Here is an 18,592-nt window from a genome sequence, read left to right on the forward strand (position 1 = left end):
TCATACATCACACAAAAATCATGAAAGAGATGCAGCACTGTACACACATGCCTCTTCACAGTCAGGCAATGAACAACACACATGGTCACACACGTACGTCCTCACTGCAAAGTGAGATGTTCCAGCCCCCACTGACCTGCAATCAATGTAGGAGAAGGCCATCAGTGAGTGAAGCACTTGGACTCCCTTCATTCCCAGGAACCACCACATAAACACCACCTGCAAATAAAACAAACAGCAAACACACACACACAACACACACTCTGAACATTTGGAATCACATACAAATATAACTCATGAAGAAAATGCAAGTTCACACACACATCACTGAGTAGAGATTTCAAGATCTCTCACCTATTGCTGGTTGCTGGTAAGTCAAGGAAACATCTGTTCCACATTGGGGAATGTCTTTCTTCACAGCCGTCTCTCTTCAGATTCTATAGTCTCATTTACTTAACTATGCTGTGTGTCCAAGAAGGAAAAATGGGAATTATAAAAGGAGAGTGGGGAAAATACTTGAAAACAAAGAGACTGATTAGGAGATCCTGAATCACACACACAAATACTCTACACTTGCCTAATGAGGCAACTTTTATTGAGTTATGTATTCTGGGTCAAAGGGAGGAAAAGAATAAAACTAGGAGTCAATTATGTATCACACACACAAACAAACACGCAAACAGAGACAAAACTCATGAAGAAAACATAAAAATACCCACATTACATGAGCAAGGAAACACCACACAGACCCACATGGAATACGTATGCAGACCTCTAGACACAGAGACACACCTCGCCCACCTAGAATTCTCAGCTCACTCTGACCTGTGCCAGTCCTTGGTGAGCTCAGGCACCTTCTGATCCAAACAGTTCCCTGAGTCCTCAGCTTCTGTTGAGAACACTGGGAACAAAAATGTAAGAGGAAAGCCTCTGTGGGCCTACAACCTCCTGAGCTCTCTGTGTCTTTCTTTGAGCTCCATGAGCAACAGGCAGGAGGACACCATCTTACAAACCTCAGAGAGGGCTCAGAAAAAGTCCCTAAGCTCCTGGTTAAGGAAAGAATGAAAGTAGACTAACTGCCTCCAATTCTTATCAGACCTTGGGGAGAAGCCTGTGCAGAGCCTGGAGGGATGGAGCTGCAGGAGCCACCTGAGAGGGTGCCCCTGATCTCAGGGACACCCAGGGCTCCTCTCTGCCTGCTCAGAGTTCCAGCTTGGAAGCAGGAATGGCTTAGTCATCCTCCACCACTCATGTTGCCAGTGCACTGGGTCAGCCTCTCTCAACAGCACATCATGGTCCAGGAATAGAAAGTCAGGTTTCTGCAAACCCCCACCCCGTTATACTTCCTACCATGAGAGCACAAATCTATCTTTAACTTCACATCCTGTGGGGCCCTTCTCTCCTTTGGTAGAGACTTCAGGGCATGCAGGAGTGCTTTTTCCAAGAGACTGTAGAGTAGGGAGATTGAGTCCTTGGGCTCAGTAATCAGAGTGAACTGGTTCTTGGCTCTGCCACTCATTAATTCTTGGCCCTGAACAAATAAAGTATCCTCTCAGCCCTGTTTCATCAGCTGTAAAGTGCAGATAATAATCTCATTGTCATTATGAAGTTATCATTGAGATTAAAAAATTCTTGCAAAAGCACATAACAAATGCACAATAAATGTCAGCTCTTGCCATCATTATCTTTGTAACTTCCAAAAAAGATAATTATATCTAGAATCACTGATATTGCTATATCATTGATATTGAATGAATGACTAAATTAATTAATGAATTCTTCTGATATTAGTACGAACCTACTCCCTCCTTAAAAAAACTTAAATTATCCCCTCAGAATAACAATAAAATTATGTGATGCAAGTTTCAGCAGATCATTCAATCCATTTTTACTATCCTTTTGTTTAACACAGGTTAACTGACAACTCCATTGGCTGGATGACTGCAGACTCCCTCAGGGCCAGAGAAAGCCCTCAGGCAGAGAAGAAAAACGTGAGAACTTCCAGTAAGAAGCTGTCAGCTTGATGAAAACTGTCTACCGCAACATCCAGTAAACTCAAGTGGGACAAGGCGCTTCAGGCTGGGCATCAGCCACAGTCCACACTATGCACTCCCCTCATCTACTCATGCCCCCACACTGAGCTTGGAGGATGATAGCCAGTCATACACTCTACAAACAGAATTTAAAAGGGAGAGTTAGCAGAACAAACTGTGATCTTTGCCACTACAGCAGATCCTAAAGCTGTAATTGAAACTCATCATTGCCTTTCTCTACCATCCATATTTATTTCCTTCATACTCCTCCAACATGACCACTTGTCAACATTCCTTCCCTGATGGAGACACAAATATTCGATCATGAAATGTCAGAGCTCCTGGTTATCCTGTTCATGAGGTAGAGCTGCAATTGCTGGCTTAATGTTGTCCCTGGTCGAGGAAGCACTCCTAGTTCTTCATGATAATTAGGGTCATTTACTCCTTGACTTAAGAGTAACTCCTTTCTTTGTTTCATGTCTTCCTGAATGAAGAATCTAAAATTTCCAGGCAGCCATCATACTTTAAGATCAGGGAACCACCTCCACCGTCTACTCTCTGTGGAAGCACACCCCCCACAATCAAAGACCAAGACTTCTAAATCCACAGAGCTTAAAGTTGCAGGAATTGGAAATACCTGTTGGATGAAAGAGATCCATTATGCATGGATCAAAGATGTAAATGTAAAATACAAAACTATAAAACTCCTAAAAGACAAATGGGAGAAAAAACAGGATGACTTTGGATATGGCTGTGACTCTTTAGATACAAAGCCAAAGCCGCCATCCATGAAAGAAATAATGGATAATCTGGACCTCATTGAAATTAAAAACTTCTGCTCTGCAAAAGACAACATCAAGAGAATGAGAAGACAAGCCACAGACTTGGAGAAAATATTTGCAAAAGACACATCTGATAAAGGACTATTAACCAGAATATACAAAGAACCCTTAAAACTCAATAGTAAGAAAACAAACAACTTGATTAAAAAATGGCCCAAAGATCTTAACAGACACCTCAGCAAAGAAGATACAGATAACAAATACGCATATGAAAAAATGCTTCATATCATATGTTAGGGAAATGCAAATTAAAACAACAATGATTTCGTCGTTTCTTATGGCTGAGTAGTATTCCATTGTGTATATATACCACAGCTTCTTTATCCATTCGCCCCTTGATGGGCACTTAGGTTGCTTCCAAGTCTTGGCTATCGTGAATAAGGCTGCAATGAACACAGCCATTTGTGACAACATGGATGGACATTGAGGGTATAATGCAAAGTGAAATAAGTCAGAGGGAGAAGGTCAAATACCGTATGATTTCCTTCATTAAGTAGTAGATAATAACAACAATAAACAAACACATAGGGACAGAGATTGGATTGGTGGTTACCAGAGGGGAAGGGGGGAGGGAGGAGGGTGAAAGGGATAATTCGGTACGTGTGTGTGGTGATGGGTTGTAATTAGTATTTTGGTGGTGAACATGATGTAGTCCATGCAGAAATAGAAGTACAATGATGTACACCTGAAATTTTTACAATGTTATAAACCAACGTTACCGCAATAAACAAAAAATTAAAAAAAAAAAAAAAAAAAACAACAATGAGATACCACTACATACGTATTAGAATGGCTAAAGTCTGAAACATTGACAACATCAAATGTTGGTGAGGATGTGGAACAACAGAACTTCTCATATATTGCTGCTGGTAATGCAAAATCTTATAGCCACTTTGGTAGGCAGTTTGGCAGTTTCTTACAGAACTGAATATACTCTTGCTATACAATCCAGCAATTTTGATCCTTGGTATTTACCCAAAGGAGTTGAAAACTATGTCCATATGAAAACCTGCACACAGATGTTTATAGCAACTTTATTCATAATTGCCAAAACTTCTAAGCAATCAAGATGCCCTTCAGTAGGTGAATGGATCAATAAACTGTGGCACATCCAGTCAATGGAATATGATTCAGCACTAAAAAGAAATGAGCCATCAAGCCATGAAAAGACATGGAGGAAACTTAAATGCACATTACTAAGTGAAAGAAGCCAATTTGAAAAGGCTACATACTGTATGATTCCAACTATATGACATTCTGGAAAAGAGAAACTTGTGGAGACTAAAAATATCAGTGGCTGCTGGGCGGGGGATAAGGTGGAGGGACAGGGATGAATAGGTGGAGCACAGAGGCATTTCAGAGCCGTGAATATACTCTGTCTGATATTATAATGATTGATACATGTCATTAATTTTTACAAACCCATAGATTTTGCAACATCAAGAGTGAACTCTATTGTTTGATTTGTCAGTGTAGGTTCATCAACTGTAACAAATTCACCACTCTTGTGAGTGATGTTGACAATAGGAGAGGCTATCCATACATGCAGGCAGGGAGCATACGGGAAAACTCGGTCACATCCTCTCAATTTTGCTGTGAACCTTACACTGCTCTAAAAAATAAAGTCTCAAAAAAAAAAAAAAAAAGACCCATAGAAGTGAGCAAAAAGTGTTTGTATTTTTGTATCTCATATAAAATGGCCACAAGAGTGATAGTAGGGCCCAATCCTACTTCCACACCTTGGTTCCTACACTTGTGAATTCCGCACGTTGAGCCATACAATGTCCAGAACTAGTGTCTTAGTGTCCTACTAGTATGTGCCCACCTGCTATGTCACTATTAATCAAATATGAATGCCTGAAGGTTTATTTTGAACAATTGGAGAAAAGGGATGAATATCTCCAAAGATCCATTCATATTTTGAAGTCGTAATTACAAGAAGGTCATTTGATTACATAGGAATGGTTTCGGGCTATACGTTGAGGAGCTACAAATGTATTGCTATGGTAACTGGTAGGTACCAACTGTCTGAACTTGATTGTTCTGATGGTGGAGGAAACACCTTGGATGTACTTTAGTAAATTGGGAACAGTTTCTACACAGCTCTATGAGGAAATATTGTTCAGGAACATAAGTCTCATGTTCCTTTTTATTCTGGGAATCCTTTTCTTTCCCTTGGGGATCTGGGACTTCCTAGTGACAGAAGCTAATTTTTACTACCTTAGAGTCCACTTAAATCATATAGATAACTATGGGCTAAAAATGTTCTTATACAGAATATAAAAGAGAATGATTATCAGTTTTAGGATTACAATTAGTATCCTTGGGGCTTATAGTTATAGCTATAAGATCAAATGTTTCCTCTTCCATAAAATGATAGCAAAGAATAACTCAGATGCACTTACTTTAGTTTGAAAGTTTTCTAGAAATTGGCTGAAATATACAAGAAATAACAAACAGTAGACTATCATTGAAAAGGCAAAAACAGGATGCATACAGATAGAGGGGGAAGGGATACTAGAGAAAGTCAGGCTAAGCTGATTGACCAGAAAGCACCAAAGTGGTCAGACTGGACAGTGCCTAGGACAGGGCAACTGGGTCATTAAGGAAAATTCTGGAATATCTGAGACCTCCAAAACATTCATCTGTGGAGAATGTCTCTGTGTATTTTCCCAGTGTTTTTTCATTGGCACTTCTGACTTAGATAAGCCACGACTGCACCATTTCTCCCACTAGAATTGCTCAGGGTAAGTGACAGTTGAACCTCTCTCTTAAAGCAGTTGATTCAAGGAGTTAAAATACATAATATACTTAGAACATTGTCTGGTGTTTTGTAAGCCCTCGGTAAACATTGGTAATTTTATTTTTATTGTTTACAGACTCATGAACTTCAGCTGCTCACACATATATTGTTTCATTACCACTGTAGTTAATGACAACTCCACGTTGTTCAAACCAAAATGTAGGAATCCTTGACTCCTATCTGTCTCTCTCACTCCTCTCAATTTGTTAGCAATTCTTATTGGTTATAACTTACAGCTAAATACAGTATTCAACAAATTTTTACTACTTCCTCTGCAACCATCCTAGCCTGACCATCATTTCTCAACTGCACTATTGGCAATAGCTCCTAGATGGTCTCCTTGTTTCCACTCAGCCCCCTAATCTTTCAGTCGATTCTCAACACAACAGCCAGGGTAATCCCTTATAAAGCTGAATCATGTTACTCCTCTGCTAAAAAGCTTCTATGGGCTACACAAATAACTCACAGTAAAAATCGAATTACAAAGCTTAAAGGATCCACTACCCTTCTTAGCTCTAAAACGATCTCCTATTGCAATTCTACATGCTCACCCCCCTTCAGTCACTGTAGTCTCCTCTTGATCCTGGAACATAACTGGCACTGTCACATTTCAGAGCTTTGCTGTTGCTGTTTGCTCTCCCTGAAATGTTTTTCCTGCAAATAACCCCATGGCTCTGTTCCTTGCTGCCTTCAATTCTTTGTTCAAATATCACCTTCTTGGTGAGACTAGTGCTCATCACACTACTTAAAATGGCAACCTATCCTCCACATTCCTAATTTTTCACACTGTTGCTTTTCATAGCACTTAAACACCATGAAACTTACTTACATAGTGTGTTTATTTTCATCCTATCCCCACTACAATGTAAGCTCTACAACAGAAAAATATTTTGTCTGATTTGTTCATTTCTAGAAAGCTCCATAAACAGAGTAGACACAATATAAATACTTGACAAAAGAATGAATTACTTATATATACATGTAGCTTTGTCTTATCTGCAAATCAGTTCTTGCTGCTTGTGAAGCAAAAGATAACTCATTTTCATAACAGAATTAAGCAGGCATAGGTAGGCTATCCTCACAAAGAAAGTCTCATTTAGGAAAAAAATACATCCTGCATTGGTTTAGGGAATTTGGAAATGAGATTCAATACCCCGTGCTCCTCTGTTGGATTTTTGTGAGAGGCAAAAACAAATGTGAGGATAATAAAGCCAAAATTCTGCAATATGTTTATATTTTGGAAAACGATCACACACAATGTATAACTAGCAACTACATTAAAGACAAAACATTTTCAACTTCAATACTTTAAACAGTTGAAGCAACACTTACTTTTTGTAACTTTGAAAAATGATAACAAAAGGACAAAGAAAACCAAAGATTTTATTGCTATCTCATTTACATATACAGATATACACTATGAATTATTATTAAATTTCATATTAGCCATTTTTATGACTTTTTATTTATCTAAAACAACAGTGCACAAACCTTGATACTAACTCAACTGTAAGGGTCCACATGTGAATTTTATTCTAAAGACAAGTAGTATATCACATCACATTTGAGAATTCTTATTTTTTCAACTTGGTATCAGTAAATGAAGGAGTAAGAAGATATAAAATATAAAATGCAATATTATTCAGTCTTCTAATTGTAGTCTAAGATTGTTTCTCTTTTTAAGGATGAAGCATATAATATGTAATATCTTCCTTCAGAAAGAGAAAGTTTATGTATTTTGATATCACAGCAAGTCATTCATATCTCTTCAGATAGATAAGACTATACCATAAGATGTTGACTTGACAAAAATGAGAGTTGCTGTCAATTCCAGATACCAGGGGTTATGAGAGAAGAGTGAGGACAAGACATATACCTAAAGTAAGGCAATAAGTTGTGGAGATCATAACTCAGAGGTTTTAAAGTCGATGGCTTCTAGCAAAATAGGCACGGAATACAGTCCAAGCAGGGAACCAAAAAGGTGGAGGGACCATGGAAATCAAGGAAAGTTTGGAGGGTACCAGGGACAAGAGCCGTCACTGTATCAGTTAGCTTTTATTGCATAACAAACCATCCCAAAACTTAGTGGCTTAAACAACAATTACTTGTTTATATGTCAATTCTATTGTTGGCTATTTGGGCTGCAACTGTGCTCAGTTGGATGTTGCTTCTGGTCTGGGCTAGGTTCTACTGATCTCAATATAGGCTCACTCATTCCTCTGTAATCACCTACCAACTCATCTGGGACCTGGTTGTTTATTAGTTGGAGCATCTTGGTTCTCCTCCATGTGGCCCCCATGCTCATGTAGCCTAGCTTGGAACTCTCAAGCTAGGTTGCTAGCAAGAGCAGCAGGAACATAGTCTACCTAGGCTTGGAACTCTCACAACATCACTTTCACTGAATCTAGTTGTCAAAGTAAGTCACATATTCGGCTCAGACTCAATGAGTGGGGACATAAACTCCACACTTTCAAGCAGGGGATGCAAAGTATCATGGTCATTTTTTAAATCTACCACAGTCACCTACACATTTTTTCAAGGAGATATCTCTGGAAGAATCACTAGGAAGATTAAGAATATGAGTGGGTCACTGTTACTTGGCAAAAATAATCCCCCTCTTGTAAAGTATTCCCAAGGCCAATTTCATGTCTCTGTTCCTCAGGCTATAGATAAAGGGGTTTAACATGGGTGTCACCACTGTATGCATAACTGAAGCAATTATGTCTTTGACTTTGGAGTTATTTGATGAAGGAAAGAAGTAAATAATTGCAAGAGTCCCATAGTACAAAAACACCACAAAGAGGTGGGAGCCACAGGTGGACAAGGCTTTGCAGATCCTCTTGATGGAGGGGACCCTCAGGATGCTGACTCCAATGCGGATATAAGAGCCCAAAATAGCACTCAATGTCAGGAAGGCAAACACTCCCCCCTCAGTGAAGATAACTAGCTCATTGAAGGAGGTGTCTGAGCAGGTCAACTTCAAGAGGGCTGTGAGATCACAGAAGAAATGGGGGATGGCATTGTCAGCACAGAAGGAGAGGCAGGACAGAAGGAGAGTATGCAACAGGGCATGGGCACAAGAGAAGAACCACGATCCAGCCACCAATAAGATGCATAGCTCCTTCCTCATGATGGTGGTATAGTGGAGTGGGTGACATATAGCCACATACCTATCGTATGCCATCACTTCAAGAAGGAAATTGTCAAGACAAACAAAAAGTATGAAAAAATACACCTGGGAAATGCACCCCACATAGGAGATGAGTAAGTGCTGAGTCTGCATGTTCATGAGCATCTTTGGGACAGTGACAGATGAGAAAGAGACATCAGAGAAGGCCAAGTGGCTGAGGAAGAAGTACATGGGGGTGTGGAGGCGAGAGTCCAGCCTGATGAGCAGGATGATGAGCAGGTTCCCCAGCACCGTGGTCAGGTACATGCCCAGGAACAGGGCAAAGAACATGCCCTGATGCTCTGGCTGGGTGGGGAGCCCCAGGAGGAGGAACTGGGACACGCTGCTCTGGTTCTCCCTTCTCATGCTACTTTTTTCTCTGCTGGGAATGAAGAATGGTTGAGAGACTAAAGACTCTGAAGTAATCATGTTTAGCAGTCATATGAAAAATACGTATGTTTTATTTCAAAAAGTGGGAAACTTAAGTTGTTTCTCATATGTGCCTTATATGTTGGTACATCAGGGAATTAGAAAAATTGTCGATGAGGGAATGTTAATGAGAGCCAGCTTTTCTTAGTTCACTGACAAAATGGAATTCTTGCATCTGTGCAATTCATGCACATTTCCGTCATCTCAGAATGGCCACTCTTAATATTTTTGGGCATTTTATTTAAGTTTTTCTAGCCGAGTATTATGAATAGTGAATAATGAATTCACAATAAATTCAGTAACAATGAATTTCCTGTGAAGATCATTCTGTGCTAAAAACATGTCATCAAATAATTGGAAAGCCCACACAATAATCCATCATATCAATATAGCATAATTTAATTGACCAAGCCCCAATGACTAAAATTTGGGTAGTTTTGGTTTCTCTTATGAGTAATATCATTATACATAAATTCTTGACAATATTTTTTACAATTTCCTTGATTCAATGCCTGGAAGTTAAACAGTACGTTATAGGGTACAAATATTTTTAGTGCTCATGATGTATATTATCAACTTATTTCCTCGAAGTCTACGCCAATTTATATTCCCACTACCAGTAACATTTGAGAGTAACTCCCTCACCTATCTCTATACATCTCTATGCATCAATTACTTATACATATACATCTCTACACATCAATCATAATATCTAACAGTGTAGTAAAATATAAATTTGGGACAGTATTATTTCCAAAAGTCTTTACATTATTATTCTGCACAATGAAAGAACTATTTCTAGTCTCAGAATTTTATTAGTTGTAGTTAGCTATTTATATACCACAGAGTTTAGGGGGATTCTTAGATATGACATAAATATCTAGATTTTCATTAATAAAATAAATACTTTTCCTAATGAATACATATTAAAGTTTTATTATACATTTTATAAAGGTTAAATAAAGCACATATAATCTGGGAAAAATGTAAAGTGATTTTTATTTAGGGATTCCTCATTTAGAATTTATATCTTCTCATTTCCAACTCATTCCTTCTGCCTAAACTATATCCCCTTTATTTTCTGAGTCTTCTAAGGGGCAGAGGTGGTTGAGAACATGAGAAAATGAGAAATGGAGGAGGTAAAATCATACTGTATTCAGCTGTATTTCTGTGTCTAATTTTTCTGGACTCAGAAATTTCACCATAAATATCCTATCTTTGAGATTCACTTTGTTTAAAAAGTTCACCTTTGAAAATGCGAATGGTAATGTGGAAGAATGAAGGTTATTCACAAGTAGAGTGCCTGTCTTTTAAGGGATATTATCATATTTAGCTGAGTGCTCCAGGAATGGGTGTTTTGACTGGGATCACTAGGATAGTCTATTGATACGGGGCAGAGAGCAGACTGAATAGACAGTAAAGAGCATGATGTATCTAGGAGACTGGAGGCCAGGGTTGGGAGTAGTAGAAGTAGCAAGCTAGTTCAGAAAAATGAGAGTATTACTGACAAACACAGAACTTGTTTTTTCTGATGTTTGTTTGGTACTAGAAACTACAGTAGTAGATTGCTGTGGTCAGGGCCAAGTAACCTAATTCAAGGCCAGGATGGTCTAGTCTGGTTTCCCCAGTTGTCTCATTATTCCCAACCTCTTCTACAAGGAGAAGAGACAGAGGGTAGAAAGGAGGCTGGCCAAAGGGAAGTGCATACAGATGCAATCTTCTTCCTTTAAAATCTTCTTCCTTTAAAAACAAGACCTAGGGGCCGGCCCGGTGGCACAGGTGGTGAAGTGTGCGTGCTCCGCCTTGGTCACCTGGGGTTCGCAGGTTTGGATCCCAGGAGCACACAGACGCATTGCTCATCAAGCCATGCTGTGGCGGCGTCCCATATAAAGTAGAGGAAGATGGGCATGGATATATTAGCTCAGGGCCAATCTTTCTCAAGAAAAAAGAGGAGGATTGGCACCGGATGTTAGCTCAGGGCTAGTCCTCCTCACAAAACACACACACACACACACACACACACAAAAAAAAAAAACAAAAACAAGATCTATTGTACAATACATCCAAAAGTCAAACCCTTCTTTTTTAAAAACTTGGTCCAGGATGAACTTGATCTTGAGACCTCAGAGAGCTGTACATAGGTGCATCCTTATCTCTCTGGGATGACTTTCTAATCATTGGAATATTTTTTGTGCCAATCCCCAAATTTCATTTCCTCGTCCTAAATATATCTACATATTTTGAAACAGGTAGAACAACAACTTCCACCAGACTACTTTTCATCAAATTGTTGCCCTTAAATTTCCAGCACACTTGATTTATCATTTTGTGTTTTAGGGAATATTTTATGAAAGAACTCAGAGAATGAATTGTGTACTTTGTATAAAATTGGCACATGGTAGGCACACATAAATATTGGCTCTGTTTTACCTATCCATTACAATAACACAAAGGAAAACTTTCAAAATAAAGAAAATGTTAAGGAAATACCACAAGATATATATTAATTTAATTCTTTATCTCCCATTATAATCATTCTGTATTTTTCATGATCTCCACAATGTGGTATAGCGGAAAGACAAATGAGCATCAGAATCAAATGTACCAGGTTTGGGGAAGTTATTTAGCATTCTGAGTCATAGTTTTCACAATTTTACCTCAAAGAACTCATGTAAATAACAATGAGGAGCATAGTAGATGCTCAATAACTGTTTGTATTCTCATCCCTTCACTTTGTCCCATGGCCCCCAAGGGCAGAATTACTTGGCTCCAGAGCATACATCATATACCTTAGTTCACTCTGGCTAATATTCTGGTTTTAGAGATGAGGAGGGAGGAATGGCATCCTGCTTTTAGTAATGGTTGCTTCACTGGGATCAGGAGAGAGACTGAGGCAGAACATCTCAATCCACAGCCAAGTAAAGGAGTGGAAATACCCTTTTTCTTACTTAGAGTTACCTGATAACATTCTCTTAAAATGAGTCTGCTAGTGGTAGAATCATTGAAATGGTGGAGAGCAGAGGCTGATCAAGATACCAGGATCAGGCATCACCGTCATGGTAAGAAGAATGTTTTCCCAAAGCCAAATACTTTACCCAAAGCCTCCGTCATGTCTCTGTTCCTCAAGCTATAGATAAATGGGTTTAGCGTGGGAATAATCACCATATAGAGAATGGAAGCCCTACTTTCCCTCTCTGCAGAGTGAGTTAATGGTGGAAATATATACACACCCATAAGAGACCCACAGAGGAGCAGGACCATGGTGAAGTGAAAACCATAGGTGGAAAAGGCCTTCCACAGCCCTCCAAGAGATAAGATGCCAAACATAGCCCATGAAATGCAGATATAGGAGAGGACAATCAACATGAGTGGAACAATGAGGAACTTCAGGCCCATGGTGATGATCATCAGTTTGTTAACATGGGTATCTGAATAGGCAAGATTCAGTGGAACACTGGGATCACAGTATAAGTGGGGGATGGCCTTGTGAGCATGGAAGGCCACATGGACCAGCAACAGTGTGTGCCTCAGGGCACAAAACTTGGTTACCACCCAGAACATGCCTAGAATTAGTGCACAGAGTTGGGGATTCATAGTTGTGCTGTAATGGAGTCACTGGTGGGTGGTCACACAAAGGTCATATACCATCACTGCTAGAAGGCAGTTGTCAAGGCCACCAAACATAAGGAGGAAATACAGCTATGCAAGGCACCCAGCATATGAGATGATCTGACTCTGGGTGTGAACGTTGGCCACCATTTTGGGGATTGAGGCAGAAGTGAAACAGGCATCCGTTAATGATAGGTCAGCCAGAAAAAAGTACATGGGAGTGTGGAGGTGTGGGTCAGAGCTGATGGCCAGGATGAGGAGCAGGTTCCCCATCATGGTGACCAGGTACATGCCCAGGAAGATGCCAAATAGGAGAGGCTGCTCCTCTGGCGGCTCAGAGAGTCCTAGAAGGAGGAAGTCTGAAACAGCAGTTTGGCTCACTCTGCTTAGTTTTCCCATCCTTGTTATTCTCATTATCCATGCAGATAAAACCCTTCCATGTGTAAGTATTTAATTATTAAGTCAATTCACAGATATGTGTCAGTATAGCTAGAAATAGGCTGGAAAAAACAACAACAACAACAAAGAAACGGAGAATAAATAGACCATGCCAATGAGAATCTCTGGATCTCATTGGGAAAGAAAGACAATACCCATGGGACCTATAGAGAACAGTCCTGATAATATCCATTCAAATAGAAATTGTGTTTTCTGTGCTTTAATAGTTTCCAAAGAAAAGAGATGAGTTTGACCAGAGACGTCACATTCAGTGTAGGCTATTGGGGGATGAGAATTGAGCATATCCTTGAAGGCAGGATTAGAAAAGTCGTTGATGCTTACCAATTGGAAAGGAGATGCATGATCTCCATCACTGCCCCTCCCGCAACACACACACACACACACACACACACACACGATAGCCTTCTGTGTGGGGTCTGAAAATGACTTTGAAGGAGAAGATAGCCTTTTCTCTACTTGCCTCCTCAATCCTAGAACTTGACCTCACACATTCAGCCCCAGTCCATGTACTCTTCCCTAACTGGGGGCATAAGACGTGTAGACTGAGGGCAGTGAGTGTCTGTGATGTCCCATTCTCTCCACCTACTGTTAGGTCCTCCCCTCCACGAACAGGACAGAGGCCCATGCCCATCCCTCCATCATTCTCTCTCCTTTATCCTTGTCCACTCTCCTCTTGATACTTTGCACCTGTATTCACTGTGGGAACTGGTATTTCAGTCCCCCTCGTCTCTTGGACATCAGGATTAATACCTATTTGTAGAGGTTTGTTAAATGCCAGACACCAAGATGGTATTGTTTTATTCTCCACAAGACTATGAAGTAGGTATTAGTATCCTCCACAGTTTTACAAATGGTGAAACTGAGTGTCAAAGATATTTGATGTACTCAAGATCAGATAGCTAGTAAATGAGATTCCAATGCAGGTGTGTCTGACTCCAAAACCTATGCTTTCACCCCTGCAATTCTCCTGTATCTCTCTGATGTTTCCTCTTCATCAGAGGGAGGAAAGGTGAAAGAAATCAGGCTCTTACTCTCTGGGCTTGAAAATAACAACTCTTTTCTGCTCTCCCAGGATTCAGATCAAGCTGGTGTTAGAAGCCATTTCATGTTGGCCTTGATCTTAAAAGCTTTTGTGAACATTTGATCTTCTGTTTGTTCTTTGGTTCATAGAGAGGCTTCTGAACTTAGGCAGAGACTCAGATCACCCTAGAAAAGTTTGCCTAGTGATTGGGCTGGGAAGGCATTTGTGTGTTTGTATGCGCACCCGTGTGTGTGTATGTGTGTGTGTGTGTGTGTGTTCTACCCCCTCCAGATTCTCACCTGTCAGAGTATGGATCAATTTCAGACATCTTCAAATACTCTGATTTTCTCCTCTGGATGGAAAATTCACAATGAGGAACTCCCTGGGACATTTCAGATCCAGTCAGTAAAGTTGGGGTCTATTGAGTCCAGTGTTCACTAGGAATACCTGGAGTGTGTGACTCGTTTTCAGCTTCCCTTGGCCTGGGAAGACAGGTGTCTTTCTTAGGATTTTAAAGGCTCCTAGAATGACATCCCCCAAAGTGCTCATTAGAGCCAACCTCAGTGTCATTGTGCATCCAGCTCTGCCTGGGTCCTGGGGAAAGCAAAGGCATCTTTTTCTCATCCCAGGGGTTAAGCTCTCATATGTGGGTCTCAGGAGTGTGATTCTGAAGTCTCTTGCTGGGATGCAGCACTTCAGCCTGACCAACAGGCCTCCTGGGAACTCCTACCTACGTAGTGGATAATTTGGAGGTTGTTCCATGCCCTAGTTAATACTAGATTGAGGGAGCTGTCAGAATCATAACTTATAATGTGACCATACCTCTGGAGATTTCCCTAAACAGAGTAATCCTAATATGAAGCAACACCCTCAAGTCTTAAACTCTCAATTAAATGGGGCAGCCTATATAGAGTACACCAGCCACAATGTCTGATACATAGCAGCTGCTAAAAATGTTACATCTCCTGTATGTTTTCAGGATATGAAACTGTTTCACTGCCTTCTACAGGTCAAACAAGTCATTAAGGCCAGGCCAGTGACTAAGGGAAGGAAGTTAATCTCCATGTCTCCATAGGAAGAAGAGTAAAGAATTTTTGTCACTCTTTAATTTACCACGCCTGCACTCTTGCCACAAATTATTTACATTCTTCCCGCATTCAAAATAGACTCATACTTCCCAAGAGCCTCAGAATCTCATCCCATTGCAACATCAAGTCAAGTCCAAGATCTTGTCATCTAAATAAGGTCCAGGTGAAAATGCATTTCTTCAGATGCACTTCCCTGTGTGTTATTCTTCTGAATACCTGGGAAGGTGAGAGATAAGTTATCCCCTTACCCCATCCACACACATGTCCAACATGATGGTGATACACACGTAGGATAACTGCAGTAGACACTCCTAGTCCTCTGTGGGGGAGGATAGGACAGGGAGGCAGACAGGAAGCATATAGCCATGTTTCATTGTTGCTGCTAATATTCCACAGATAGATATACCACACTTCATCTATTCTACTTTTGATAGCCATTTAGATGATTTCCAGCTGGGTATTTTACAAATACAGATGGTCCTCTACTTAACAATTTTTCAACTTTACAATGGTGAAAGCAATACGCATTCAAGAAACTGAGCTTAAATTTTGAACTGTGATCTTTTCCTGGCCTAGCGATATGCAGTACGATCCTCTCTCATGATGCTGGGCAGCAGCAGCAAGCCACAGATTCCAGTCAGCCAAGCAATCATGAGGGTAAACAATCAATACACTTACGACCATTCTGTACCCATACAACCATGCTTTTTCACTTTCGGTACAGCGTTCAATAATATTATGTGAGATATTCAACACTTTGTTATAAAACAGGCTTTGTGTTAGATGATTTTGCCCAACTGTAGGCTACTGTAAGTGTTCTGAGCATGTTTAAGGTAGGCTAGGCTAAGCTATGTCGTTTGGTAGGTTAGTTGTATTAAGTACATTTTCAACTTAAGATATTTCCTACTTACGATGGCTGTATCAGGATGTAATCCCATCGTAAGTTGAGGAAGATTTGTAGTGTTGATATAAACATTCTTATACATACTTCTTGGCGAATATACATACACATTTTGGTTGACTCTGTGCCTAGTAGTAGAATTTTGGGGTCCTAGGTTTTGCAAATATTCAGCTTTAGTTTTTCAGAGTGATTGCCAAATGGTGGCAACAGTGGATTTGAGAATTCTGGTTGTTCTTATCCCACTTGGTAAGTCTCCTTTGTTCATTTTAGCTAATCTGGTAGGTGTGTAGTAGTAACACATTGTTGGTTAAATTTAAATTGTCCTGGTGACTAATAAAGTTGAAAACATTTTCATATAGTTATTAAAATATATGCTATTATGTTTTATGACACATCTTTTCAAGTCTATTGGGTTTTCTTCCTCTTTCTTGATCGTAATCAAGTATTTTGTGGCATGTATACATGGCAAGTATCTCCTCCTTCTCTGAAGGTTGACTTTTCACTCTCTTACTGATGTCTTTGATAAATAGAAGTTCTTAATTTTAATATACTCCATTTATTTGTTCTTTATGATTACGCGGTTTGTGTCCTGTTTAAGAGATATTTGCATACTTCTTGATTATGAAGATATTCTCCTATGTTTTCATCTACAATTTTATTTTTTTATCTTTTATTTACATATGAATCCATTTGGAATTGATTTTTATACATGGCATGAGGTCAGAGTCAAATTACACTTTTTTCTATTTGGATATCAAATTAACTGAGAGGATTTGCTGAAAAGATCATTGTTTCCCTGATATCCTCAAATATTACAATTCTAATAATTCAGGTGATCATTTACCTGTAAGTCTATTTCTAGACTCTATTCTGTTCCATTGGTCAATTTGTCTGTCCTTGCCCAATACCACACTGTTTTAATTAGTATAGTTTTATAATAAGTTTTGATGTCCGGTTCTGTAAGTCCTCTAAGTTTTTTATTGCCTTTCAAAGTTGCCTTGACTGTCCTTGTTATTTGTATTTTAAATATCCTTGGTATTTTAAAATATGAATTTTAAAAGTAGCTTGTCAATTTCCACACACCCACACACGCAAATGTACTGGAACTTTGAATGTGATTTCATTAATAGAGAAATTTGGGAAGAATTTACATCCTTACAATACTGAGTTTTTCAATCTATGGATATGTTCTATCTCTTTATGCCTTCTTTAATTTATTTCAATAATATTTCAGTAATATTTTGTAAATTTTAGTAAAGAGGTCTTACACTTTACCTTAAATTTATTCCTAGGTATCTATACTTTTTATTCTAATGTAAATAGTGTGTTTAAAATTTTGGTTTTCCATTTGTTCATGGCTGGTATGCAGAAATACGATTGGTTTTTGTATACTGACTTTGTATCCAGTGACCTTGCTATATTCTTTTATTAATTCAATAAGCTGTAGATTTGGAGTAACTTTTCAGGTATACAAGCAGGTTGTCTTATAATAATGAGAGTTTAATTTTTTCATTTCCAATACTTACATATTTTTATTTCTTTCTCTGGTCTCAGTGTACTGTTTGGGACCACCATAAATGCTCAATAGAAGTTGTGGTTTCAGAAAATTTCCCTGACTCTGAATCCAGGGAAAAAGGTTTCAGTATTTCACCATTGAGTATGATGTTTTCTGTAGAAATCCTTTATCAGATTAAGAATGTTCCCTTGTTTTCCTAGGTTCCTGTAGATTTTTATTGCAAATGGGTGTTGAAGTATATCAAATGCTTTTGTTGCATCTATTGAAATTTTGAAATGATTATCTTCCTTTTTGTGTTAATGTAATGGATTTCATTGATAGGTTTTCAAAGGTTGAACTAACCTTCCATCATGAAATAAGATCTTTGGCTCAGTGTAGTAGGCTTTTTGTGCATCCCTAGATTCAATTTTCTAAAATTTTTTTAGAATTTTGAAACGAGAGATTGGTCTTCAATTTTCCTTTCTTGTCATGTAACTCTCAGATTTTGGTATTAGGGTTATGCTTGCCACATAAAAAGAATTACCAACTGTTTCCCCTTTTACTATTCTGGTGAAGAGTTTGTGTAAGACTACGGTTATTTCTTCCTTAAATGTTTGGAAGAATCCATCAGTGAAACCATCTGTAACTTGATATTCCCATTTGGGGAATATTTGATAATGGATTCTGTTTCTTTAATAGATATGAAGATACTCAGATTTTCTCCTCTTTTGTCTGGTTTAATA

General features: G+C 39.1%; 1 protein-coding gene and 1 pseudogene across 1 annotated transcript; both read right to left on the reverse strand.

The window, feature by feature from the left end:
• Positions 1-8,271: 8,271 nt before the first annotated feature.
• On the reverse strand, positions 8,272-9,228 carry LOC147913205 (olfactory receptor 1J4-like). Its single transcript, XM_087419577.1, has one exon. The coding sequence runs from the start codon at positions 9,211-9,213 to the stop codon at positions 8,272-8,274; it is 942 nt and encodes a 313-aa protein (XP_087275703.1). The 5' UTR covers positions 9,214-9,228.
• A 3,102-nt stretch (positions 9,229-12,330) lies between these two features.
• Positions 12,331-14,339, reverse strand: LOC101392252 (olfactory receptor 1N2-like; annotated as a pseudogene).
• Between the last annotated feature and the right edge of the window lie 4,253 nt (positions 14,340-18,592).

This window comes from Ceratotherium simum, chromosome 29 (assembly GCF_057802395.1).
Source record: "Ceratotherium simum simum isolate JZ-2026a chromosome 29, ASM5780239v1, whole genome shotgun sequence".
Taxonomy (NCBI): domain Eukaryota; kingdom Metazoa; phylum Chordata; class Mammalia; order Perissodactyla; family Rhinocerotidae; genus Ceratotherium; species Ceratotherium simum.